At 39.8% G+C, this 26,834-nt stretch overlaps 3 protein-coding genes across 3 annotated transcripts in view; 2 read left to right on the forward strand and 1 right to left on the reverse strand.

Moving 5' to 3' along the window:
* The first annotated feature begins 28 nt into the window (after positions 1–28).
* On the forward strand, positions 29–5,312 carry trim59 (tripartite motif containing 59). The gene is made up of 5 exons (XM_044201995.1): positions 29–503; positions 1,747–2,060; positions 2,204–2,425; positions 2,560–2,769; positions 3,654–5,312. Exons 2-5 carry the CDS (start codon positions 1,806–1,808, stop codon positions 4,266–4,268), a joined length of 1,302 nt encoding a protein of 433 aa, XP_044057930.1. The 5' UTR covers positions 29–503; positions 1,747–1,805; the 3' UTR covers positions 4,269–5,312.
* An 880-nt stretch (positions 5,313–6,192) lies between these two features.
* On the reverse strand, positions 6,193–26,830 carry smc4 (structural maintenance of chromosomes 4). Its single transcript, XM_044201984.1, has 24 exons — positions 26,673–26,830; positions 25,036–25,193; positions 23,871–24,061; positions 23,098–23,289; positions 21,877–22,053; positions 19,631–19,795; positions 18,951–19,078; positions 18,544–18,684; positions 17,805–17,955; positions 14,473–14,637; positions 14,106–14,339; positions 13,727–13,912; positions 13,325–13,486; positions 12,891–13,116; positions 12,694–12,770; positions 11,847–11,999; positions 11,599–11,725; positions 11,227–11,416; positions 9,289–9,433; positions 8,555–8,728; positions 7,821–8,003; positions 7,351–7,583; positions 7,038–7,221; positions 6,193–6,517 (listed from the first exon to the last, which is right to left on the reverse strand). The coding sequence occupies exons 2-24, from the start codon at positions 25,181–25,183 to the stop codon at positions 6,353–6,355; spliced, it is 3,897 nt and encodes a 1,298-aa protein (XP_044057919.1). The 5' UTR covers positions 25,184–25,193; positions 26,673–26,830; the 3' UTR covers positions 6,193–6,352.
* ift80 (intraflagellar transport 80 homolog (Chlamydomonas)) overlaps positions 25,674–26,834 on the forward strand; it is a 45,223-nt gene continuing 44,062 nt past the window's right edge. The window contains exon 1 of the mRNA XM_044201985.1: positions 25,674–26,357. Coding sequence (XP_044057920.1) covers positions 26,316–26,357 — 42 coding nt within the window. The 5' untranslated portion in view covers positions 25,674–26,315. The remainder of the gene's footprint in view (positions 26,358–26,834) is intronic.

Here is a 26,834-nt window from a genome sequence, read left to right on the forward strand (position 1 = left end):
TTACTCTCAACGGTTCAGCCTGTGTTCAAATCGAGAAACGGTGGAGACTGATTGGCCAGGGAGACCGTTTATCCGCATGCGTACTTCGAGAAATAGAAATGATGCTTTCGATAACTGTCGGACACGTAGCGGTAATGACGGGCGGAGTACATTCATACGAACAAAAGTTCCAATATTTAATTATTTCAAGGTTGAAATAATTTAGAAAAAATAAGGCGTTACATAGGCGAGCGATATATATGTAAATGTCCGTTTATTTGCAGAAAGAAAAGCAAGACTTCATCTACTTAAGTCTGAAAGCGTCAAACATAACAAATACATTATCGTATGTTCTACACAAGCATTTGGCTGTGCTGTAAACGTTTGGTGCGTTTTCGTGCTTCTACCTCCTGCTGTTCTCAGCACTAGGACTTTACTGATAGCACTTTAAGGCAGCACGAGAAGGAACAGGAAATGAAAGCTCTGTTTTGGACAGACACTTTGCGCTTTGCTCCGAGCAGACGGTGAGTTTTTAACTGAAGATTTCTCGCGTTAAACATCTTTAAAAATTGTTTACGTTGAGTCACCAAGACTAAAACGAAGACATGATAACAAATGGTTGACAGGTCGTTGATAAAGTAGACGCAAATACTGTAACGTTAAAATGGCTAACGTTACTAGTATTTAAGAGTGTAAATAAATATAAAGGGGACAATTTATTATGTGGACACTACAGTTTCTGGTTGTTTGAGGTGTCGCCGAATTTACGCTCCATGACCCACAAATTGAGAGTTTAACGTTATTGGTTTGTCATCCTGTGAAAGAAAAGGGTGACCGGCGCGGCTAGCCTAACTTTTTGATTTAATAAAACAATGTTATGGACCGACGCAACAGTTGCCTGCAAACTTAACCTGTCCGGCTAACGTTGCGAAATATTTGACAAATCACAGTAAAGAGTAAAAAAAAGTGTCAAGTTTTAAATATACCTATTACATACGTGGATATGACTAAAATTAACTTTACAACGAGCTTAATTGATAATATTGATCGGGCGGCAGGTCACCTGTTACCTGATTGAATCAGGGCGCCTGATCGGCTGCAGTTTGACTCCATGATTGGATCAGGTTTTGGGGACAGTTGCACAACTAAACAGCCTGTCCTGACCACGAAGTGTGTGTCTGTGCATGTGTGTGTTGGGACTGGGTGGGTGCTGGCGTAGGGCCTCCTATTGTCACGGCGGTGCAGGCTGTAACTAGAGGAGAGAACAACACACACACACACACAACGTCTAATAGGAGCTGAGCCGGGTTTTGGCTGTTCTCTTGTTTTCCAGTAAAAGATCTGCTCTTCCACACAATGAAGTAATCCCTATTAGTTTAACGTCCTAATATTAATAGGGGAGGCACGAATCATACACTCAGTGGTCAATTTATTAGTTACCCCTGTAGAATCTAATGCCATCCAATACAATACATTTGTTTAAAAAATGTCAGAAAATATAGGGAAAATGCCTATTTTTCCTCTTCAAATGTCTGGCTAACAATCCAAAACCCAAAGATTTTCACTTTATTGTCATATGACAAAAAGAAAGCATCAAATCATCACACATTTGAGAAGCTGGGACCTTCAAGTGTTGCTTGGAAAATGAATGAAACAATTAATTATTGAAATAGTTGGTGATGAATTTTCTGTTGATTGACTCCCAAAGTAGTCACCAGGTTATATTCACTTTACAGTTGCAGCAAGTTAATGTATTTTGCTGAACAGGTGCAACACGTAGCTTTTCATCCATCCCGCTGTCCTGAGCCTGGCCTCTAGTCTCCACCATGGACAACCTAGAGGAGGACCTGACGTGCTCTGTGTGCTACTCTCTGTTCTCGGACCCGCGAGTCCTGCCGTGCTCACACACCTTCTGTAAGACCTGCTTGGACAACTTGCTACAGGTGTCTACCAATTATTCCATCTGGCGTCCGCTCCGCCTGCCGCTAAAGTGCCCCAACTGTCGCAGCGTGGTGGAGCTGCCCCCAGCGGGCGTAGATGCTCTGCCCACCAACGTATCTCTGCGGGCCATCATCGAGAAAGTAGGAGAGAATCACTTGTGTTCAACAGAAAAATGTACCCTTTCACTATGTACCTGTCTGAAATCCTCTTATTGGGCAATACTTTGCTGCTTCAGTTTGTGCTGATCTGTCTTGCATGTCTGTTCGCTCATCTGCTGTGTCAGTACCAGAGCGACAGCGAGCCGCGACCCCCTTCCTGTCAGGAGCACCACAGGCAGCCTCTGAACATGTACTGCATCCAGGATCGGCAGCTGATCTGTGGGCTGTGTCTGACTGTCGGGCAGCACCAGGGCCATCCCATAGATGACCTGCAGGCGGCATTCATCAGAGAAAAACAGACGCCATCGCTACTGCTGGCCAAACTCTCTGAGTGTAGATGGGCACAGGTAGGGAATCTTGTCAGTGAGGCCAGAGTTGGGGCAAATTCATGTGGAAAGATACTCCTGTGTGTTAATTTTGTGCCAATGCAATTGATATGTGGAAATCTGTTTAACTAAATGTTCCTCTCTCCCTCTGTTAGTTGTGTGAGCTGGGGGAGCAGCTGGAGCAGGAGAAGGTCCGCTGTGAGGGTCTGGTGAGGCAGGACAGACAGGAGGTCAATCAGTTCTTTCAGACGCTGGAGGTGGTGCTGACCAGGAAGAGACACGCCTACCTGGAGGCCTTGGATAAAGCTGGTACGGAGGTGTCCCGGGCCTACGACCCACTCATCCACAGAGTTAAGGAGCTACAGGTATGTTTCAGGGCTAATGGCTGAGTTACATCAAGTCATCATCTTCACACATTTAATGACTGTTTCCCATAAACTAGATGCTTAGGCATGGACAGGTAATCACAGGAAATGACGCATTTTGGGATTTTTTTAATTTACCAGATCTCAGTGGATGAACTCCAGATGCTGGTGCTCCACTTATCATCCTTATGACTTGCGAGCATTTGCGTCACCGCATGACTCAAGACAACTGTATAATTTCAGCGATGGTTGTGTGATACTGTGCATTGGCAACTTAGCACCATATCCACTGAATGTTTATTTAACTACGAGGTGAGGCGTCCATCTTTGTTTGGTTTTCAGGCACCTCTAAATTATTTAGCGGCATGTTGGATATATCAGAGCTTTTGGAAAAGAACGTAGTTCCCCTGTCGCAATTACGACTTGGGTGTTGACATTATCGCTATTTATGTCAGAAACTAGTAATTACTGCATCTCCCATATGACGTTTATTTATGATCTTGAAAACTGGGAGATTTAATTGTGGTTAAAATACTTCAGTGTGTTTTATATTATGGTGTATAGCATGGCAACCAATGATTATTTTCATTATTGATTGTTTAGTCTATAAAATGTCAGAAAATAATGGAAAATGCCCGTCACAAGTGGAGTCCAAGGTGACAATACATTGGTTGTTTTGTCCGACACTGTCCAAACCATAAAAATATTTAAAATTATATAAAACAGAAAAAAGCAGCAAATGTTCCCTATTTTAGATGATAAGTGACATGAAGAATTAATTGATTATCGGATTGTTGATTAATTTTCTGTTGATTGATTAATCGACTAATCGTTTCAGCCCCACTGGTGTCCCATTGTGGCAATAACAGTCTTGTTTCCTGCAGGAAGAACAGTTGGACCTGGTGTCCTTGGGATCATCAGTAGAAGAGGAGGACTCGCCGCTGGTCTTCCTGGAGCAGGTGCATTTGTTCAGAGAGAGGGTGGAGGAGTTTATTAAAACCCCTCTGCCCTCAGTGATAAACCTCTCCGTCACCCCGCGGGCAGCAGAGCACCTCCAGCAGCACTGGCCAGCTGTGACCATTGGGAGCCTGGAGGAAGCACCTGTCCCTAAGGTGTGCTGCTGTGCCAGATGTGGCAGTGTGGAAGCTGGTGTGGAGGCTGAAACTGGGAGGGATGAGTCTGACCGCAGGGTGCGGGACACGTGGTGTCAGCTGCAGCCTACTTCTTCTGTGGTGCTGCTGGGGTTGCTGCTGCTGCTGGCAGCGCTGTGGGTCAACCCGGTCGGAGGGGCGTCACTTGGCTTCTCTCTGCTCTCTCAGTTCAGTCAGTTAGTCCACGGTCTGAGCAGCGAACTGATCACATCTGTCTGGGACACGGCGGGGTCAGCATACACAGTGATGGAGGCCACTGCAGAAAGATGGAGCACTCACCTCTCCTCCGTGGGTGAAAAGGCCTTCCAGCAGCTTGCTGCCTTATTTAAATCTCTAACATCCTACTGAAAGAGACCAAACAGGATAAATTGATACAACAAAAAGTATCACTATAAAATTTAATATAACAAATATTAAAGTTAATTCAACTAAAAACAGATTGAGTAGGAATAACTTCATCTGAGGGTGGATTTTTCCCTTTAGCCTCTCTTTAAAGATTCCCAGGGGTCCTATGCAGATTAGGGGGAAGCAAGAGATATGATTTGCTCATTTCAATACTTGAGAACTGCACAGAAAATGTTAAAACACAGTTATAAAGTTCTTTTAAAAAAACTGAGCAGTTTATGTATCCGTAAATGTTTTTATATATTGAATTGTGTAATTGTCAAGTGTTATGTTCCTCTTTGGTGTGTATTATTCTAGGTTATGGTCATAATGCCTAACTAATAAGCTTTTTTCAATATCACTACAGTTTGCAAAGTGGAAAGGTGTTTGGTATAGACATATTAAATTGGTGCCTAGAGACTTACCTTTCCCATCATGCAGTGGGACATTTCAGTAGCTTTCCCTGCACAGGACATCAGTACAGCTACACATGTACTGTATTTCCTTACACAAGACTGAACGTCAGAGCCCGGTGAGTGGAACCAGACACAGTGGACCTGACTTCAAGAGTCCACAGATCATGTTGCAGTGATGCACAGCTCTGAGCGGCTCCCTTGCTGTGCCTTTACCTTGCACCACTTAATAGCCTTACTGTAGTGGACTGTAATTCCACCAGGATCAATAGGTCGCGGTTAGGACAGTGCTCTTTTACGGTCTATTTTAAAATTAGTAGACGTTGGAAAAGTTTTACCATTCCATCCCACAAATGTTACTTTATTTTGCTCAAGCAGACCTCATCCTTACTGAAACAGTGTCATATCAGTATGTTGCATTCCTAAGTATAATGTACACAGGTAGGATATTATGTTACTGCAAGTGTCACAGACTGAACATCATCGCATTTTGATGTCAGCAATTTCTAACAAATGTACTGTTACCCAGACCTGTTGTATTTTTTCCTAAACTTCCTCTATTTTAAAAAAGTCATAATAAATTTGTTGAAACGTCTTTAGTTTTTGTAGTATTCATCATTTTCTAACGCCATCTGTGTGCCAGTGTGAGATGGCATACAAGTTAATTAGTGTTGCAGTATGTCTAAAAGTGGTGCAGTGAACTTAATTAAGTGATGCTTGCTACAATTGCCTTTGTAGTGTGAAATATGATGTCCAAGCCATCACGACCTCAGAGCAGAACATTACCAGTGTTCACACATCAGTTAAATCACGACTGTTTATGCTGGTCCTGCACAAGTTGTATTCAAATAATTATTTTAAATATAGCCTATTGTGCATAATATCTATAATTCTTATCCCTTTTGACTTGTTTTTATTACTGGGATACTTAAATTGACAGTTTTAGAAATTTACAGCCTGCCAAGTTACAAAAGATGTTATTACATTTTATGTGCACAAAACAATTTGTTAAAAGGTCCAGTCTTGGCAGAAAGAGAATACTTTGTTTTCATTACCTTAAAATTAAGCCGTTTTTAAATCGACATAGGGAGTGGGTTCCCTTCCACGGAGGTCACCATGTTGCACCGCCATGTTTCTACAGTAGCCTAGAATGGATTAACTAATCACTGGCTCTATATAGGGCAGTTTGCATTTTTTGTGAGTTTTGTGGCCACCGTAGTTTCTCCACGCTTGGAAGGGGAGGGTGAGGCAAGTGATATTCCAATGGTTGCAATTTCACCGCTAGATGCCACTAAATACACACACCTTTAACAAGTTACAAAAATATATTTTGGGGCTTCAGGGACTCTAATCAGTTTAGAGTGACTGACAAATATTGTGTTTGTACTTAAATAGTACAAACAGTATAGTTAATTAAAAATATATTCACAAACTTTGTGAGTGGTAATGCGTGTGTCTGCATTAAAGAAAATATCTTACCAGAAAACATTTATTGGTTCAGATAGTAACAAAGAATAGCAGCATTTCATTGTAAAGGACAATATAAAAATACATAAAAAATATTTACAAGGTGTGTGAAAAGGAAAGTAAAACAGCAAAGCTATCCCTCCGAGGTTTAGCAGAGGTTCCTCAGGTTTAAGCAGTGACAGCATCGTGCTCTTTAAACACGATGGTCTTGGGGTTGATTCCCACACTCTTGGTGGTGTTGTGAGTTTTGTAGATGCCGATGAGACGATCAGCGATCTCAAACATGTTGTTCCTCAGAGAGATGATGATGAACTGAGCGTTCTTCGTTTGCTCCTGCAGAGATGAGGGAAAGGGGAAAGAAATTGAGATTTGAGATATTCGTCTGGATTGAGTTTTATATACCTTAAGAATTAAGTGAAGATTTATCCAATGGACACAGTGGAGGCAAACAGTTACAGGCTTAGTACTTTGTTTTGCTCCAGTTCCCCAAAACAGGTATTTTTCTGAACACTATTATTCCAGTGTTACACAACAGAAACACTGAGCTCTTGTGAGTCAGCGATTACTGCACTGATTAGCTCCACAGTTCTTAAAATTAACTGGCTAATGCAATTTAGTTGGATCACTGTACCATCCAACTGCACCCCCTGGATTCAGTGCATTACTCAAGGACACTAAAATTAGGCAGGTGTTTGCCAATAACAAGGCTTTTCATGACTTACGTGTTACACCACTTTGCTACAAAAAAAGTACTTTGAACTTAAAAGAGAGAGAGATAGAGATGTTGAACCCACAACTTTAACAATTCACCACACAGCTTGTCTCATCGCCTAATACACAGGTCCATACTTACATAAATGTAACAGGCCACAATGGAGACGTTCTTGAAATCAAGAGCAGCATCTATCTCGTCCATGAAGTAGAGCGGTGTGGGTTTGTAATGGTGCAGCGCAAACACTAGTGCCAAGGAGCTGAGGGTCTTTTCTCCTCCTGACAGGTTAAAGATCTTTTTCCAGCTCTTCTTTGGAGGACGCACACTAGAGAGAGTGAGAAACAGAAAATCAGTGCTCAAATAAAAGGACAGGATTTATGTCTAGAAAAGAATACGAGTCAACAGGAATCAACAAAATGTGCCATTAAGCTCTGACCTATTTTTCTCTTCTTACCTGAACATGATGCCCTCAGAGAAAGGGTCTAAACTGTCCACGAGCTCCAACTCTGCATCGCCACCCAGTGTAAGCATCTGGTAGTTTTCCTTCAGTTTGTTTGTGATCATGTTGAATCCAGTCATAAACTCATTGAGGCGCTGTTTGCGCAGGTCCTCGTAGCCACGTTTGAATTGGTCCCTCTCTGTAGTGATCTCGTCCAGCTGAGCCACACGCTGCAGGTACAGCTCCTCCTGAACACACATTGACACATATTGAAATCGTTACTCAAGTGTGTTTCCTTTAATTCTAAACAGGATTTCATAATTATTTTTCCACCACGCCTCACTTTTTAAGGGCATTAAAACTCAAGAAATAGCTTACAATCACAATTAGAAATTTGCCTCACTGTTTATTTGCTGTGAACTGAAGAAATACTTCCAGTGTAAGATTCATTAATGACAAAATTTGTGAACCATATTTGTGCATACCTTCTTCTTGTACTCTGCAATGGCCCCGAGGTTGGGCTTCATCTGAGCACACTGGGTCTCTAACGTGATCATCTTGTTGATGATGATGTTGGGATCTGAGATTTCTGCAAGTTCAGCAGAAGTAAGAACCGGAAGTTCCTCTGCTGGCTTGTCCTCAATGGTATGAAGAGTCAGCTTGGTGGCCTGAAGAACATAACCCAGAATAATTAACACTCAGTCAGACACAACAGTCAAAAATATAATTAATTTACCCACACATTTGCTACACATCATCAATGTGAACAGAACCATCTTTAACTTCCAACAATTCAATAAATTAAAAGAAATGATGGTTAAATACAAGCCTTCAGGACAGGACACTCATTGACAGCCAATTCAAACAAGTGGATGAATTATTAGTAAGTTAAACAATTAGAACAGTGTCAAATAGAAGCAGAGCCCCAAAACTAAAATGACTAAAATAACATAAGCAGTGAATTATTATAAAATTATTTTCTTTACATTGTTTTGAAGGATTGAGGAAGAAAAGTTAAGTACATGAAGCAGTTATTGCTTGTGTTTGTTACTCTATTGGTCCAATTTTTAGCAATGTAGCTTAGCTCCCAGTTCTCAACAATTACTTTGGCGAGTATAATGTCATCATTACTAATAGAACCTGCAGCCAGTTACAAAAATAAAACCCAGGTTGTACTTGAATTCACACATACATCACATTCATGTCCTTCCTCACCCACCTCTTTCTGCCAGTGCTTGATCTTGTTGTTGTGTTCAGTGATGGTGGTCTCGATCTGTTCAATGCGGAGCCGGACGCTGAGGGACTCCTCCTGCAGTGCGTGCTCCTGCTGCTGCAGGACCTTTATCTCCTTCAACACCCCCTGATACTGCTCCTGCACCTCAGGTAGTGCGGCCTAGAGGGAAAAAGGAAAAAAACAAAAAAACAGTGGTTCTCAAGTTATTTCAGTTTACTTAAAATGTATTTAGATGTGGTGATTTTACACAGCTACAGCAAAGCACAGTTGATGAGTATTAATGTGATAAGAGTTTCTTTAACTTAAAAAAAAAAACTATTAACTTTTTAAACCCTGAATTATCAATTATCCCCACATACACAGAAATCCAATAGAAACCGCTTGTATACTTTACTTAAATTGTTCTTACAAGGTACAAAGCAGGACAGCAACAACTTTTAAACACTTTGGTAGGTGTAAACAGTTTCTTTTGATTAAAAAGGGTAAAAATTCATATTTCAACACTGTATTAACAGTTGATTGTATTTTCCTTTGTGGGACTAGCTATCTACATTGCAAGAAGACCAGTTTACAATAAACTGCTGTCAAGAATGTCTTCTTAGAGCAGGAAACTACTACTTATGGATGTATTGGTATAAAATATCTGGACATTTTCTGTGAAAATCTGTAAAAAACCAAAACAATGAGCCTTAAACATATAGTGAATAAAGAGTGCCAACCTCAGCCTCCTGACAGGCCTTCATGACCTCCCCGGCCTCGTCTTCCAGTTTCTTCAGCTGTTCTGTGAGTTCAGCCATCGACTTCTCATTCTCCTCCAGCTCACCCTGCACACGATTCACACTCTCCTCCCACTTCTTCAGGTTGCTGCAGAGGATGGACAGCAAAAGACACAGATATTAGCCTCTGTCAGAGTAGCAGTGGTTAATATCTGTGTGAGTGAAAAACTACTGATAATGTCAGGTTCAGTCTTGCAAAACAAAACTGTTAGAGTTACTGCTAAAGAGCAACCGTGTTGTCTACATGGTTACAAGGATCTCAGCTCAGTAACCATTTTTCAAGTTTTAGCATCAGGATCTGATGTTTATCACAGCTAACCCACTCTAACACCGTGTCTACACAGGAGGAGTAACGTGAGCAGCTTGTCAGCAGAGCAGCAGCAGCAGCTTCAGTGCTCCATCTGTGTCTACACAGGATGTGTTCAGGTACAGTATTGAGTGTAGGTCACCCGCATTTTGGCAGCACTCAGAGCCCAATACACAATCACCATAGTAAAGCATGTAAAATGGGGAAAAAAAAAAAAAAAAAAAAAATAGACTTGAAGCATAAAAATATGCTTCAGGTTGCACTTACGTGAGTAAAACGCAGGCCATAATGCGGCCTGTGTAGACAGCTAGATTGATTAAAACAAAATGCCTGAGATGGACAGCTGAAAAACGCTGCTGACATGCTTTCTGTGTAGACATGCCATAAGATGATTAAATTGCAAGTCATACTCATGTCAAATAGGGTTTTGTCCACACTATTGCCTTCAGATTGTTGTCTAAAAGTTTCAATATAGCTAAATGCACATCTCAGCTATTCAAACTGACAGATTGTTCTATTTCTGTTGTCAGACGACTGTACGAGGTTAAAGTAGTGTTTTGACAAATACTACTTTCTAAACAAGGCTAACAGTAATCCCTGCACTGCTCTCTCACTCAAATTAATATGGTATGCCTGTGAAGTCACCGACATAAATAGAAATATAGATCAATGGCAACACCTGTGTGATGAGGCATACTGAAAATTCAGAGGAGATAAAATGCATCTCAAAATTTGAAAAATGCTGGCTTAGGCCGTTTCTCCAGTATGAAGACGTTCCATGTAGGCTCCGTTCATTTTGCACAAACATTGCAGTCGTATACATAACTGTGCCATAATGGTTGAATGATCTGTGGCCTTTTCCCCTTCTCACTGTTGTGGCAGTGGGGCTGGAGAACAGTAGTGAGGTGGAAACTGCATCATACTGTATTTGACTTCAAGGAAGAAGAACTTTCAAACAGACTGCCTCTGTACATCTCAGTTATAATCTCCACTGTGTTCTTAATTGGCTGGACAGCTCCTCCAGCCGAAAACTTTTCACATGCAGCCACAAGTGTTGTTTCGCTACATGGTATATGTGATGTACAGACCTGACACAAATGCTGGCATCCTTAAGAGTTACTTCCTTGCTGAGTCAGACAAGTGAACTTTAACTACACCCAGAACCCCGGTGCAGGGTGTCGCCCCCTAGTGATAGACAGGAGAGATGTCTGTGCAACTATATCACTGCATGGACAATCTGGGATGCCTCAGTGATGACTTAGTACCAGGTAATGATAATAACGACTAAAATTAAAAGCCTGCAGAGAAACTTTTCAGTATTCCCCTTAGAAAGATATCATGTCTTTTTAAAATCCTTTTGTCACTTTAGGAGTTTCATATACAATTAAACCAGACACCTTAACAAATGCGGTAAAACTAAGTTGCTGTGCATGGCTCAACATTTCTGCCTTTATAATAGAATATTTACACTCTAGGCAATAGAGTAGCCAATCCTTCGGATTTTAAACAAAGTATGAGCGTATGAACAATGCAAACACATGTAATTACACCTTCAATTTGCATTATTTCCTTACCGGTCAGCTGTTTTTATGGCCACTTGGGCCTTGGTTATGGTGGAAGAGCAGTCATCTAGCTCCTTGTTGACCTTGTCAAGCTTGTCCTGCTGAGCCTTTAGCTTGTGGCTATTGATGTCTACAATCAGGTTGTGGAGCCTTTTCACCTCATTTTCCACCTTCCCAGCCTTACTGGATGCTGCCTCATAGTCTGAGAGAGCAAGAGAGGGTTATGAAGGAACAGAACAGGGTCAAAGAAATAAGACAGAATGAGTGTAATGTTGTAACAAATTACAACAAGTCTGACATGAGATCGAACATTAACTTAATAACATGTATAACAATTAACAACAACAACAATATTTCTCTTTACAGTTTACAGGAGGATCCCACCTTTCTTGAAGGCCTCGAGGCTCTTCTCCATCTGTTTCTGTTTGGCCTTATCTGGGGCAGCAGCCAGCACATTTGCCTCAAGTTCCTTGATCTGAAGTTTTAAGTGAGTCTCCTGGTCAGTTAGACTCTGAAGGAAAGAAAGAAGGAAAATACTCACACGGGCTTGCTAAGACTGAAAAGTTTTTATCAGTTAATACACCAGACAGACAGAAACAGTGAATGAAAAGGAAGAGGTGTATTTGCTGTACAGTCATGCTGTTGGCATATTTTTCCAGGGTGTTCTTCATATCTCGGAGCTGTGGCCCCAGGCGCTGGACGTTCTCCTCTAGCTGCAGCCTTCTCTCTTGGCAGCCCTGCAGCTTCGACACTTTCTCATTCAGCTTACTCTCCATACGGTCAAGCTGCGGAAAACACATGAAAATCATTATATATCTCATACACTAAAGGCCTGCTGTGGTGATTATCTTATAGCAGCATCAGCATTAATACGGCAACTCAGAATCACTTCTAGGAAATGTGCTCAAGGTATAACTTCAATACTACTGGCTAACAGCAGGAATTAGGAGTTATTTATGAAGCTTGCATCACCCACTTGGGACTTAGGAGTAGAAGGTCTCCTTTGAGAGTGAATAATATCACAGTTTTATGATAGTGAAAACTTAATGATGATGTATTATAGTTTGTCTCAGTAGTTCTGGTCTACAATCACATTCAAAAGACTGACAGTGTGAATGATACAATAATTTGAAAACCAAATTAAATACAGAATATAGTGTCACTTGTATTAAAAGCTAGTTCCGCATAGGTAATGGTTGATCCTAATTTACAGGAACTGATAAAAATATTAAATTTAATCTGCTTTTTGAGTTCTTGTATTGCATCTTGTGGTGCTTCGACAGTATGCCTATTTGTTATGTTGTATGAAAAAGTTTATTTTTAATTAAATACAAAATTGTATTAAAAACTTTTTCTTATCTAGAAAAAGTTGATTTAAAAGTAGCACAAAATATGTATCGCTTTAAATTTCAGGCCAGTTAGGACCAATTTTCTACTCTAAGATAAACACTAAGCCCAATGTATGTATTTTGCACTCACCTCCTCCTGGGAGAACTCTGTGCCAATAGAGGAACCCATCCTACCCTTCAATACTCTTCCTCCTCCAGTCATGGTTCCTGTGAAGTACACACCAGCCAAGTATTATTATCGTCCACTGAGAGAGCCATAAGTATACGAACTAAAGAAAAAAAGATGACAGAAGACAAAAGTTATGACAGAAAAAGTAGGCCACCCACCAGCCATCTCGATTATCTGTCCCTTCAGGGTGACCACTCTCCAGCGCCTGTCTTTCTGGAAGGCCATCCTTGTGGCCTGCTCCATGTCCTGGGCCACCAGGGTGTCCCTTAGGGCAAAGTAGAAAGCTGGTCGTACACTTGCGTCTTTTACTCGCACCATGTCAAAGAGACGAGGGCTGTCCTCTGGGGTGCGAATGGGAGCCATGTTCTTCTCCCACACCTTCATCTGAGCAAAGGAATGAGAAGGAGCAACAAGAGAAGGAGACCATTTGTTTTATAGGAGGAAACCTGAAAAGCTCAACATAGGTTCTGAAGTGAGTACTAGGGTGTAGCATGTATGATATATCACAGAAAGGCTAAACCAATCTAGCCAAGAGACAAAATCATTGGTTTACAGTGTCTTGATTGAGGGTCCAAAGTGTAAAGATCTTTACCTTGTCAAGACCAATGAAGGTGGCGACCCCGATGTTCTGTTCTTTGAGGAACGTAACACATTTCTGAGCTGTGTCAATGGTATCCACCACAATGTTGTCAAGAGCACCACAACTAGAGGAAATGGCCACATCATACTTCTCCTCTATGGCTCCAAGGTCTCCCTACAAGTACAAAAATAAATTATAATACAGCTACTATACACTTTTGTTTTTCATTCCAGACACTGAATGGTTAAAAATGAAATTAAAAATAATAAAAATAAAACACATTTGTAAAGGTGGAGTTGATGTTAATATAGCAATGATGACACTCAAGTTGTTGTGAACACCATAGCTAGATGACCATAAATTAAATAGTTGCTGTGTAATCCTGTATATTAATATGTTATAACAACTTTTTACCAATCTTCCAAAGATGCCAGGGATTCTGCCATTCTTCTTCTGCTGCATGAGGGCATCCAGGACCTTTCCTCGACTGCGGTTGGAGGACAGAGAGCTCTTGACTTCATCCACCTTCTGCCTCATTTCCCTCACAACTTCCCTAGTCTCATTATCCATCTTCATCAGCTGCCCCAGCTCTCCCTCGTCCTGCAGAGAAGAAGAGAGGAGCAATTAAAGGAGAAGCTCACACAAATGACACCATCCGCTGTGCAGAAATACTCAACAGATGTAGTGAGTACAGCTGGATGTGTAGTGGTTTCAACAAAAGTCGCTGATTTTTACAGATACGAAATGTCCCACGTAAATGCTGCCTAAACAATAATGTTGATGTTGGTTTTACCTTCTTTAGCTCCTGTTCTTTCTGGGGTATTTTGACTTCCAGGTCTTTGATGGCGGCACGGCGCTCACGCAGCGTGTCAGAGGTTGTCTGAAGTGTCTGCTTGGCCGTGTTGAGCTGTGTCAGAGCTGTGTTGTGGCGGCTAAGGTAGATGTCAAGCTCCGACTGAGCCAGGTCCATACGAGACCGGGTCTCATTTACAGCCTTACTGAGCTCCATCAGCTCTTTCTCTTTGGTCTGGAGAACACAAAAAGAGGAGAGGCAAGGTTGGAAGACAAAGAGACAAGATTTTACAGAAACAATGCTAAAGGTTTACTATCAAAGTTAAATAAAGCACGCAACAAACTAACACCAACATGTATACACACACCTCTTTGTCCTGTTGCAGGCCACTGGTCTCTTCCTTCAGACTCTCCATCACCTCCTTAAGTTTCTCCTCTTCTTTCACCTTCTGTGTCTCCAGCTTTTCCTTGCGAGCTGTTGCCTCAGAGATGGCCTTTTCACTGCTGGCTGGTACACCACGCACTTCCTCCAGCTAAAAGATGAGCCAGACAGGAGAACGTACAAAAACAGATGAGATGTGTCCGACTATGGATTCTAAGCAACAGTGGCTTCACCTGTCTACATTCCACAATTGATCAATACACACTTTGACCAACCACACAGTAATAACCCTTTACCTTTTAATTAGATGTTGAGATACAGGGATCAGTGAAGACTTTAGGAGACAAGAGGTAAATGGATTGAATAAGTTTTTTGCCTGTGCCAGTTGCAAGCAGCTGTGCTACACATTCAGAAGCAGGCCAAAACACACAACTGTAATCAACTATAAACACACACTGAGCAAGTCCTGGTTAAGACTGGCACAACAGTCTGCCGCTTGGCAGGGCTGAAACAAGGCAAGGAGTGGTGTGTGTATATAGTCTATGTTTTGTAGGGTTAACTGCGGGTGAAATGTGAATGTGCTGCTCGGAGTGTTACACAAGCCAGGCCATAGTTGACTACCACACAGCAGAACACTGCTCCCCAGAGGTTTGCCTGCCTCTGACCAAGACGTTTCCAGAGCACAGCCATTGTAGGTGGAGCAGATAGGGTTTTAGAGCAGAGAGGGAGATGAGAAGATATACCTACAGTTATGAGGGAACTCTTAACTCCAGGTTTGTGTGAATTTTGTTTTTCAGTAAGTGCGCAAGTTAGAAAACATTAGTCTAGTCTAAGAGACAGAAACATCATTAATAAAGAAACAGAGCATGAGTGAACTATCAATAGGCACACACTAACAATCAACTTCACAGCCCCCAAGTGGCTAGTTTAGGGCAGATAGCCCTTTCTGTCATGAAATTTTACTTACAATTCTATACAGATTTTAGGTTTCTTCTTCCTATGGATAATGTCAATTAAAGCTGAAGTAGGCAATATTATTTCATAATAATTTCAATTGAAAAACCTAATTTTGACCATTGCATGTCACTAACAAAATTTTATTGAAGGGTTCCTTAAAAAAAAAAAAAAAAAGAAAAAAGTGTCTGTGGGGGGCCTGCCCCTTTGTATTTAGGTTTTTTTAAGAAACTGTACCTGGTCAAACAACCAATCAGGCTTAGCTAGCCAATCACAGCGACTCTGTACAAACAACGGTCATCTTGGTTCCTCCCTTCCAGAGCCATGTAGAAAGGTGTGTTACGTGAGTGGAGTGTAATGCTTTCACCTTTCAGACAGGGCTTGGAGCAGGAGAGGGCCATGGCGCAGCTTATGTTATTTTATCTTTATTGTGCACTGTGTGCTTATGGTGCTTGTGAACTGGTGTGTGTTAGTGATTGTGGACTCTGGTGGTCCAGTGGGGCATTGACCACATCCAACTTTGCCCTTATTCTCTCTCTACATGGCTCTGCTCCCTTCCTCTCTGCTAGGCTCAGAGGATAAATTTCCAATACCTCCTTTGCCTACAACAGCGTATAGCTGGCTACAAAACAAGCCAAAAGAAGGAAGACCTTGGAGGAAAACAGAGAAAAAGAAAGCACTAAATTAAAAACAGGGCGCCGAGGCTATCAACAGGATAGCCATGAAAAATGTTCGCTATCTTATTTTTGCTAAGTTAGCTTAATTTAGTTGGCAACATTGTACAGATGACTTGTTGTAGTGCTACCACTTGTCAAGAATGAATAGGGCAACCTCCACATCACTCTTCCGCTCCTTACCATAGACTGTATCAGCGAGGCTAACAGCAGGCTAGCCACAGAAACTAATTACCTTGCAACAAACATTCCGCTTCCGCTCTCACCCTCCCACCCTCTTGAAAACGCCTCTCCGCCTCTCGTCTGATCTCTGTTTGTCTTTCTTCTTCTCCAAGATATTCCTTCTTTTGGTTTATTCTGTAGCCTGCTATACGACGTTGTAACGTAACGTAACACACCTCTCTACATGGCTCTGGAAGGGAGGAACCAAGATGACCATTGTTTATACAGAGTTGCTGTGATTGGCTAGTTACGTCCTAGCTAAGCCTGATAAAAAAAAAAAAAAAAACTAAATACAAAAAAGGGGCGAGCCCCCAAAGACACATTTTGTTTAAAAGGAACCTTTTAAATAAATAGTTAGTGACATGCAATGGTTAAAATTAGGTATTTCAACTGAAATTATAATAAAAAAATATTGCCTACTTTAGCTTTAATTTAGAAGAAATACAGGGATTTCTCTTTACCCAATGTAAGAAAAAATATAAAAAATTAAAGCAAGGTCCCTATACACTTTTGCAAAGACAACATAATTTTTCAGTAGCAATATTCACATGCTTTTGTATGAAAACCAATTTCACTGTACTTAGTATTACGTTGTGTAGCTGTATTCATCATGCATGCATGATGTCAGTTGTTTTTGTATCAAAATACCAAAGCAAATTCCTCGTATGTGTAAACTTGGCAATAAAGCTGATTCTGAAACAATAACTACCAGTAGCCAAGCGTTTTGTTACAAATGCTACATCACATGTAAAATATATGTAAAATATATATATATTTTTTTAGAATGCTTAATTTATTCATAAAAATTCCTGGCCAGAAACATTTTTTTGTTTTTAATTCTTTATCTCTAGGAAATGTATGACTGCATAATCTGTTTATTATGGCAAATAACTCTCTCTAACTCTTATAATACTGAAATTAAAAGGTAGACAACATAAAATGAACCATAGTTTAAGCAGTACACTGTTGCGTTTACAACTCTAACGCATGAACCTCTAAAACAAGTGAAATTTGATTGCAAACTAAAACATATAAAAAGGCACAGACAGAAGTTAAATTGTAGTTTAACACTTATGTGCATGTTTCTGTAACACCTTGACAAATGTATTTTTCTCTAGGCCTCAAAACAACAGCCCTTGTGTTTTGTATAAGCAACGGAAATTGTATTTTTAGTGCCCATGTTTCTTTCTTGGCCACGGGACAAAAACAGAGTAACACTGGAGTGTCATACTACTGGTGCTAGCTTGTCTTGACTTAGTGCAACCCTGTATTTGTTAATGGATATGTATTGTAAATTAAGAAAAAATGGCTACGCTCTCCTGACAGATTATGTGTCTGTGTGAACACTGTGAGAATGCCCACTGTTATACTATCAGAGTGAAATAATCATAAGCAAACATTAATACCAACTTAAATTAAGTCACTGAACTGTGTGTAATAGTGGACCACAATTTAAAGGCCAACGCACCTTTTCTTTGTCCTTTTCCAGCTGCTTCTGCAGTTTCTTGTTCTTGCTCTTTGAGTGTTTAATCTTCTCACGCACTTCAACGTCCTGCAGATCCAGCTGGGTGAACTTCTCCTTCTGGGTCTCAATGTACTTGTTGAGCTTATTTTGTTTCCTGGTGGAGGAACAGCATTTTAACTGGGTACACTCAAGTCAATCGGGGGGGGGAGAATCAACTGAAATATAAGATAAAACTATGAGAATCTGAAAAATAGACATAGAACAGAATAATAATAATAATAATCTCAGTTTCTATAATATAACACATCAAGCTCTCCATAGCAAAGCTCAGCCAGTTTTCAGTTCCTACACATTTTTTCTTTTCAAAGAACTTTTGTCAGTAAAAAAAAAAACAAAAAAAAAACAAAACAAAACAAACTATGATCACCAAGGCCAAAAATATCATGAAATTATGGCGTCTAGAACAACATCAAGTTTATACCTTTTTTTCTGGGCAAGGGAACAACAGTTTTCTATGATTTTTTGCAACCATTTGTGGAACAATCAAATTTTAGGACACACAAATTACTACTGTTACTACTGATACTTTTCCAGACCTGAACTGGAATTTTGCCTCTAAACAAAAATGTTCAGGGCAAGACAACAGCCATGACAACAACCACAAAATTATTGAATTAGTAGACAAGTTCGTAACCTTCTAAGCATGTTGGTTAATAGAAGAGAAGAACAAAAATTGCCTTACTTCTCCACATTTTTGAGCTCTTGGTTCATTTTCTCTGTCTCCTGTGATATCTTTGCATTTTTCTCAGTGAGTTCCTTGGTGTCCTCCAAGATTTTCTGCTTTTCCTGCCCTTTATCCACCATGCGCTTCTGCAGATCATGACTAACAGCAAAGAGATATCAGGAAAAACCAGTGAGAGGTAAAACTTAATTTACAAATTAAACAAAAACAAAAAAGGCGTCTGACACCAGAAAAAAGGTCATGCTGCCCCTGTGAAAGTTTAAAAATAGAGTATAAAATTTGCAATCATTCAACAGATTTTTTTTTTCTTTTCTACACTACTGTTGGGTTTGCATTGAAATTAATGAAATTATATTATTGTTTAATTTGTCTTGTACAGAACAGTGAGACGGTGCTGGTGCACTCACACATAATATTGGCAGAGCTGACTCTTGTGTTTGAAGATGTCATTCTCCAGGGTGAGGAACTCCACAGCTTTGTTCTTTTCTCCCTCCAAAGCATTCTTCTCCTTTTCCACTAGTTTCACTCGGTTTAGCTAGAACAGTGAACATATTGCAATACTTAATATCAGGTGACAAAACTTCAATAAAATTTCTAGATATAAATCATATGCATTAGTGACATGTTCAAAAAAAGATATATTGTTTTTACAGTGTCTCCATCATTCTGATGCCACATAAATATTTTGATAAAAGCTATAATAGCATTCATTTGTTTCTAATCACGCCTGTATTCTGTTACCTACATCATGCAATAAAGTAAAAATGTAAAAAATATAAAATAAAAAAAGGAAAAAAGTTTGTCAACATACTAAAATAGCGCAATCTTCAGAAGTAAATATGGGTGCACAAAAAGTTTTCTATTAAAGACATGAATCATGTCAAGTACCAACTTATCTTACATAATTCAGTTACATAGCAATAAAAATATATTATTTTCATCTCAGATATGTGCATCAAAAGCTTCCAAACACATGAACACACTAAAACTCTAACCTCTACTGTATAAAAAGTACAGCAAATGAAGTCAGGACACAGGAAGGTGAGTTGGTTAGCTTATGGGTAAGTGAGCAGACAGTGTATGTCACCTTCTCTCCCCTCTGCTCATTGAGTAGCTCAATGCGACGGGCCAGGGTTAGGATGGGCTCCTTGAGGCGGCAGGAGCCAATAATGTCCTCCAGGTACTCCAGCATGCCCTCATCATGCTCTGTCTGACCTTTAGGCTTCATCATGGCAATCTGCTCCACCTCACCCTAGGTACAGTCCAGAACACCACATGGACAAAGACATGCATGCAATCATTCACAGAAAACAGAGTTTTATAGAAGTTCTAACAAAAACAACAACTCTTATAATTTGTAATAATAAAATAAAAAATGTCCACAAAACCCACTAAGATATGTGGTCAATTGAATGTCTTAACTCTAGATTTTTAATAATGCTAGTCTGCTTCACACACAGCTTGGCAGATACATACGTCAAGTACAGTGTACCAAAAATGTATTTCTAGAGGTTCCCTTTGAGAACACAATGGCTTTTCCCACTCAGAGAATAATCCCCAGTATTACACTGGGCTAAACAGTTATATCAATTCAAAACAAAAGGAGAACATACAATTAAAATACTGAACAACTACTTTTCCCCCCAAAAATAATAGATATAATTCAATCTCATGAATGAGTAAATAAGTGTTATCAGACATGTTAAACCTGCATCAGAACACAAGTATTAATGCTGTAATAACACATTATCATCTCCCCACCCGACCAACAATCACTTCTCATTATAGAACTTGTGTTAAAATTATAATTACAAAATTTTAAATGATTTAAAAACAAATGCTTTTTATAGCATACAAATGTCGACTTCTTGTAGCTAGACCTTGGTTGAATTTCCAAATACTGTACATGTATACTACTTGCCCCCAAGTTAGAGACAACTCTCCAGTGTAAACACATTTGTATGAACATGTGTTCATTTTTATTTATTTATTTTCTGAGAAAGGCTGACTTAGAATAACAACATTGCTAAGTTAAAAACAAATTAAATTCAGATATAGTAAAAACTAAGTCTAAAATTCTGTTTAATTTTATATGTAGGGGAAATAAATGCAGCTCACATATTACTTTTATGTATGAAAGAAAAGAGAAGCCAGTAGAGGAAGGGGAGGAATCCCACATCATCCTCTGCTCTGACCAGTGCACAAAATAGACAGTTTCCCTTCAGCCAGAGGCCTGGAAAAGTGACCTTGGAGAACAAGCTATGGCCTCTTCCCATAATCATGCAGTCTATCATAGACAGAGAGCTGAAAATCTAACATCCAAGGAGAGTGAGAATGGACATGCACACATGCACACACACACACACACACACACACGTGCACGCACACACAAAAAAGTCAAGCAGGACACATGTAATCAACTAACTAACCACAAAACCACAGTGGAGGGTAGAATCAAAATGTTCACCTGAAACTACCACACACTGTAAAAATAATAAAATAAAATAAAAAATTTGATTTAATAAGCCACTTAGTTATACTCTGACATGAGTCATTACCCCATAAGCCTTGGGGTAACTTGGGGTAGATCACACATGTAATACAATCAGAAGGGGTAGGGGTGTAACTAGTGAACTGTTTCAAACTCAGTGCAACACAATGCTAAATAAAAAAAATTCTAACAAGAAAAATAAAAAAAATAAAAAAAGGAATGAATTACATTCACAGTGAAGGTAAAAAAACAAAAAACAAAATGTTGAACCAATATTAAAGCCATGGTAATGGAGTGTGTTTGATCCAGCCACACTGAAGCAGCACTGCCAATATTGGGGTTGGGGTCTATTCTCACACGCCAATATTTACGTGCTGCTAAAGCGTGGCAGGTACATGGGAAAGGGAGGGGAAGGGAGGTCCAACCTGTCCCCACTGTTGAGTCAATCCCAAAGACTGCCCCACTAAAAAAAAGTTAGTTATTCAACTACAGACACTCACATCCAGGTCCATGTATAGGTAAAATTGCCTTTTTTCCTTAAAATTCTAAAGCAGCAAATAATGGTTCGCACCTTTTCCACATTGTTTCAAACCATGATGCGCTGCTATAGCAGTCTAAGGGCTGGCAGAGGACACATCCTCTCCTTTCCAATTCCAGTGCAACAGGTTATTCCCAGGCATGGCTTTAAAGTAGCCATGAAACATTTGACTCAAATAGGACTGGGAAATGGGCAGAGGACGAAGAGCAGGAAATCTCTGACAGAATGGGATGGTCACAACAAGGATAAAAAAAGCAGAGTTAGAAGTAGAAGAGGAAATTACATAAAACATTTTTATAATTACCTGTAAGATCAGAAATCTGTTGTGGTCTAGGTCAATACCATGGCTTCGGAGTAACGCCCCCACTTCTTTGAATGTGGCTTTCTTGCCACTAATATGGTAGGCTGAGGAATTGTCTTTGTTGGCAGTCCTGGAAACATAGAACTTGCTGTTGGGGATGACTTCGTAGTCATCTCCTTCCTGGCTCAGAGGGGGGAGGGGCAGAAGACACAGCAGCTTAGAGAAGAACAGTTCAGAAGAAACTCACACAGCTCGACACATGAAATGATAATAATACTCATAATACTGACAAATCCACTGAGGGTGGTTAAGGAAAAACACACCATTAAAAACAATTCAGAAAAAGGCTTGTTTAAAAAGCATACAACAGATCAAGGCCCAATACACTGCCATGTAAATAAACCATGTCAATATTGAAGTGTTTTCTATCATGTTACATTAACAAAATGTAAACAACATGTTAGATAAAATGATGAGATTATAAATGCAATGCAAAAAGGTAGGTCATTTGCCTAAAAGTGTATTAATTTTAGAAGCAAGTCTAATAATTTAAGTTGTGTACACCACACCTTAAAAAATATTTTTAAGCTTCACAGATGGCAGATTGTAAAGCTGGCAGAGTTCATAGAATTATGCCAATAGTTTAACAACTTGATTTTAATTTACTGTGAACTGGTGGACCAAACAGAAAGGCTTAGATATATTTAACAGTGGGCAAGGCAAAACTTATACCCCCTGTGGCAGATCAAATATAGAAACATGTGTAAATCTAATTCTATTAACTACAGTCAGTTTTCAAAGTAATTTGTGATCTAATGCAACAGGATAAAATTGTCTCTTAATACAAACACCCATTTTATTGACTTTTCACAGTACAATCAAATAAGTAGTGCCTAGTCACTAAATGGCACATTTAAAAAAATTATTCAAAAATACAGGAATCAATTCTAGCACATTATGAATTGACTATGGCATGTGTGGGTGGTAGTTGTAACTTTCATGAACAATTTGAGTCTGTGTTTAGTCACTGGTGTGATAACTGTGTAGCAATATTATCTCATGAGCATTGAGGAATAAATATATTTAAAATTCAAGACAAATATCTGTCCACTAGAAAATTTTTCTAATCACCCCTTTCAATTTGGACTGCATGTATTGATTCATTTAGGAGAGGCCAGGGTGAGTGTAGTGTTATCTGTGTGACAGAGATATAGATATATATACCTTATCAATAATCTTTTGAAAATGCACCTCCACAGTACAGCTTTGCACATCTTTGTGTTTATCAGAGCTGTGAATCAGCACTGAGAGCTTTTTCGATCTGATCTTTTGAGCTCTATATCCAAACACAAAGAGCATTGAATCTATCACATTGGACTTCCCACTCCCATTTGGACCAATGATGCACGAAAAGCGCTGAGAGAAAGATAAGAGAAGATTAAAAAATTATATAAAAATCAGTTATATAAAAATATACTGCATCCACAAACAAATAATGTAAATGTCATAACATTACAAGCTATATATTAACATTTCAGCATAGTAAGATTGTGTTAGTGAATGTATTCCAAGTGGGTGTAGTTAAGATTTATTTTAATATACATATATTTGCAGAGCAATGAGGGGAGCAGAAAAAGGTGAAAAGGCAAAGTTTAATGAAAGTCATATTTTAAGGGAAATGTCAGCACATCACTAGATCACTACCCCTTGTATGATACACTCACTAAATCAAAATGGAGGAGTGTGACTTTTTCCACATGCCCCCCCCCCAAAAAAATTAAATAAATGTTATAATGTAGTGTCATTAATATTTTCATGCTTTTTGTGTCTACCACTACATAAGGAAACATGTTTACAGTTGTATAATGTGAAATTAAAGACAAATAAAATAAAACTGAGAAACACTACAAATGATGGTAAATCTGTGAGCTTAACACAGCACATTAACAAAGTATTTCCCACACAGGGTTGACATTTGTAACCATGTTTGGTCGTACCTTGTGAAAAGGCCCCAGAATCTGCTCGCCTGCGTAAGATTTAAAGTTGCGATTAACTAAATGTGTTATCATGAGGCGAGGAGCGCCCGGTTCATTGGTCATTGCTGGGGGCGGGGGTGGAGGGATGCTACCGAGAATCTCCTCCAAACTTCGATTATCAACCGCCTCGGCAGCCTCCCCGTGAGACGGATCTGTGGCACAGAAAAAAGTACAACTTTTATTCCTCTGCGCGAGTCTTTCAGGTGGGGGACAGTGGTGCATGGGGGAGGGGTAGAGGAGCAAAAAAAACAAACAAACAAAACACAGGCAGCAAGTTACAACAGCAGTCACACAACGACTCCCGAGAAAGTTGACAGGCGTTATTTTTCTTTGTTCTGAAAACCAGAGCCAACCCAAAAAAAGAAAGAGACCATGGCCGCTTATGAACAAACCCACATTATTATACAAACGCTCTCCACGAGAAGCGTTCATACGTGAGAGTAGATGCGCCACATTCATTTCGTCGATGATAAATAACTAAAGTGTACATTTCGATCATCAACGTCACATTTTCACTCTTGCTGAACTGCACTCAAAACACATACTGGGAAAATCTTGTTTTGTGATGATAATATATAACGTAAAACCGATTATGTTGCCATCACATCAAGCCACAACGACCTGTCCAAAATCTATTGTGCTCACATAAGCATAAACAAGCTAAGGGTCGATGTTTGTAAATTACATTCTTGCAGCCAGAGACCCAGTGAAGCATTTCAACATATTCCAAAGAATACAAACATCACTTAATGCATATGTGCATCTTAAGCTTCGCATACAAATTACAAATCATGAAGTTATAAGAATTAAACCAAACACCCTTTTGGTCTACTACACAAAACACTTCATTATCCGAAATAAATTACCTCGTTTGCTGAGAAGATCCAGGGAAGAACTACACTCGACGATATCAAAATCATCTCAAAAATCATAAGACATTTATTGATGACTGACACTTTTGAAAAAAATATATCAGCCATTCTAACTACGTGTTGAGATTTAAGTAAGAAAAAAAGCTCCACAGCTGTGCCAATTGGCCACTGCCAATACAGCAATACACGCAACGCCATTGAGTGAACACAACTTATTTAGATTCACAGACACCAAAACACCCTTTGTTACTTGCCAGTTGTCGGCGGTGCCTCCTCTTGGCCATTGGAGTTGGTTTCTTGAGGGGGTACATGCAGCTCGTCTTCGGAGTCATCCCGAGGCTGCGACCCTTTCCCTCTTGGCTTGGCGGAGGCAGTTGAGCTCTTTGCAGTTTTAGATGGCATGATTTGAAATCTGAAGGGGTCATTGGTAAAAAAGGAATATCCATGAGTGGTTTTTGTGCCTGTCAATCTCCCAACTCCACTTTTAGTCGGTCACACGCAGCTACCGTTGTCAGGCTGAAATCATTACCACAGTCAGATCTCACTGCCGCCCATCTAACTGTTAGTCGGTATATTTTTCATTTGATAACTTTTTTTTCAACAATAGATAAAGTAACAACATGAGTAAATGTTTGAGTTTGTGACCTGAACAAAGTGAATTATTAAAAAAGACTCTCGGCCACATAACGTTAGAAGAAATGGCAGCGACCAGGCTGCCAATCGGCGTGATGATTGTGGCGAATTAGATGGCATTCTAACACTAAACCCAAACAACAGTAAAAAATGAATGGCCTCCTCCTGTGACAGAATCATTTTAGTACCTTGCTGCATCTAAGGTCGTTATTTGATTTGCGCGTCACGAAGTTGAACGGTTAAGGACCCTTGCAATGTTGGGAAAAACAGGAAAATAAGGTTAACGTAATGTCAACTGGAAAACAAATTCAGTTAATATGCAAATAGCTAAATTATCTACCCACAGCTCTTAGCCTAGCCTATGTTATATGGCCATTATTGAATAGACGCAGCTCTCTGGGCGGTGGTAAAGACACAGCGTCCTAAATTGATCGAGGTCTCAAACTGACACTAATATTAACTTTAATCCCCAACTTTTATGTTGGGGGCGGAGGTGTACACGGGGCAACCTAACTCGCTAGCTAATTGGAAAGCACATTCAAAGAACGAATGTCACTTAACTGTAACGTTGGTCTATTAGTAACGTTATAACGTTTGCCAAATAAGTGACTTGGTGACGCTAGCTTGAACACCGGATTTAAAAAAAAAACACGAAGAAAACTTTGCCTCGTTACTGCGTTATTTTCACTTTGCTAATGTTAACGTTAAATTAGCTGCTGTAGCTAACTATCTGATGATAAATAACGCAGCACAGCTAAAGCTAACGTAATGGCTAACTGTGACTAGGAAACGTATCTGCGTTGCGGATCTGTAACGTCAACGCAACACTGTAACGTTAACTGTAATTACTCATAGTTGGCGTTATCTGAATTGAAAGGGGCGCTTAGCATTTGCCCAACTAATGTTAGCTAAAGCTGAAGTAGTTGACGTTAACCAGACAAAGGTATTGTAGCTCAAAGTTTAGCAACCATCTGCAACATGAACATTAGCTTAGACAATCGAAAAAGTTGCAGGTTACTGTTAGGGGTGTGTGTGTCTACGAAATTGCGTTAAATGTAATATAAGGCAAAAAAAATGACTCATTACATTCCGAAGTAACGTTGTTTACGTTGGTCAGCACGTTTTCCATCGTAGCTAATGTTAAAACTTAAGTTAACGTGTTGTTACTGTTAAGTCTGGTTTGGAACTAAGTTAACGTTATGCATTTCAGCAAATAGACGGAACCCAATCATTACGCTCAGCTAAAAAGTTTCTGTACCTTCCAAAATATGGGCACGGTCTGTCAAGAGTCTTCCTTTCTGACCCAAATCACGATTTCGAAAAAGTATTCGTTAATCCAAAATTTGGCAAATATAATCCACAAAAATCAGCCCCGTGTCATTCCGAGTCGCTCTCCTGCTTGAAAACTCTAACTTGTAAA

Source organism: Siniperca chuatsi, linkage group LG7 (genome assembly GCF_020085105.1).
Source record: "Siniperca chuatsi isolate FFG_IHB_CAS linkage group LG7, ASM2008510v1, whole genome shotgun sequence".
Lineage (NCBI taxonomy): Eukaryota > Metazoa > Chordata > Actinopteri > Centrarchiformes > Sinipercidae > Siniperca > Siniperca chuatsi.

Excerpts from the sequence above, each read along its gene's own strand:
- smc4 (XM_044201984.1), bottom strand. The coding sequence starts at position 25,183 with ATGCCATCTAAAACTGCAAAGAGCTCAACTGCCTCCGCCAAGCCAAGA. Across the intron at positions 13,117-13,324 it reads CCTTCATTGGTCTTGACAAG|ATGAAGGTGTGGGAGAAGAA; the intron begins GTAAAGATCTTT and ends TCCTTTGCTCAG. Across the intron at positions 7,222-7,350 it reads TCTGAGGGCATCATGTTCAG|TGTGCGTCCTCCAAAGAAGA; the intron begins GTAAGAAGAGAA and ends CACTCTCTCTAG.
- trim59 (XM_044201995.1), top strand. The coding sequence starts at position 1,806 with ATGGACAACCTAGAGGAGGACCTGACGTGCTCTGTGTGCTACTCTCTG. Across the intron at positions 2,426-2,559 it reads CTGAGTGTAGATGGGCACAG|TTGTGTGAGCTGGGGGAGCA; the intron begins GTAGGGAATCTT and ends TCCCTCTGTTAG. Across the intron at positions 2,770-3,653 it reads ACAGAGTTAAGGAGCTACAG|GAAGAACAGTTGGACCTGGT; the intron begins GTATGTTTCAGG and ends TGTTTCCTGCAG.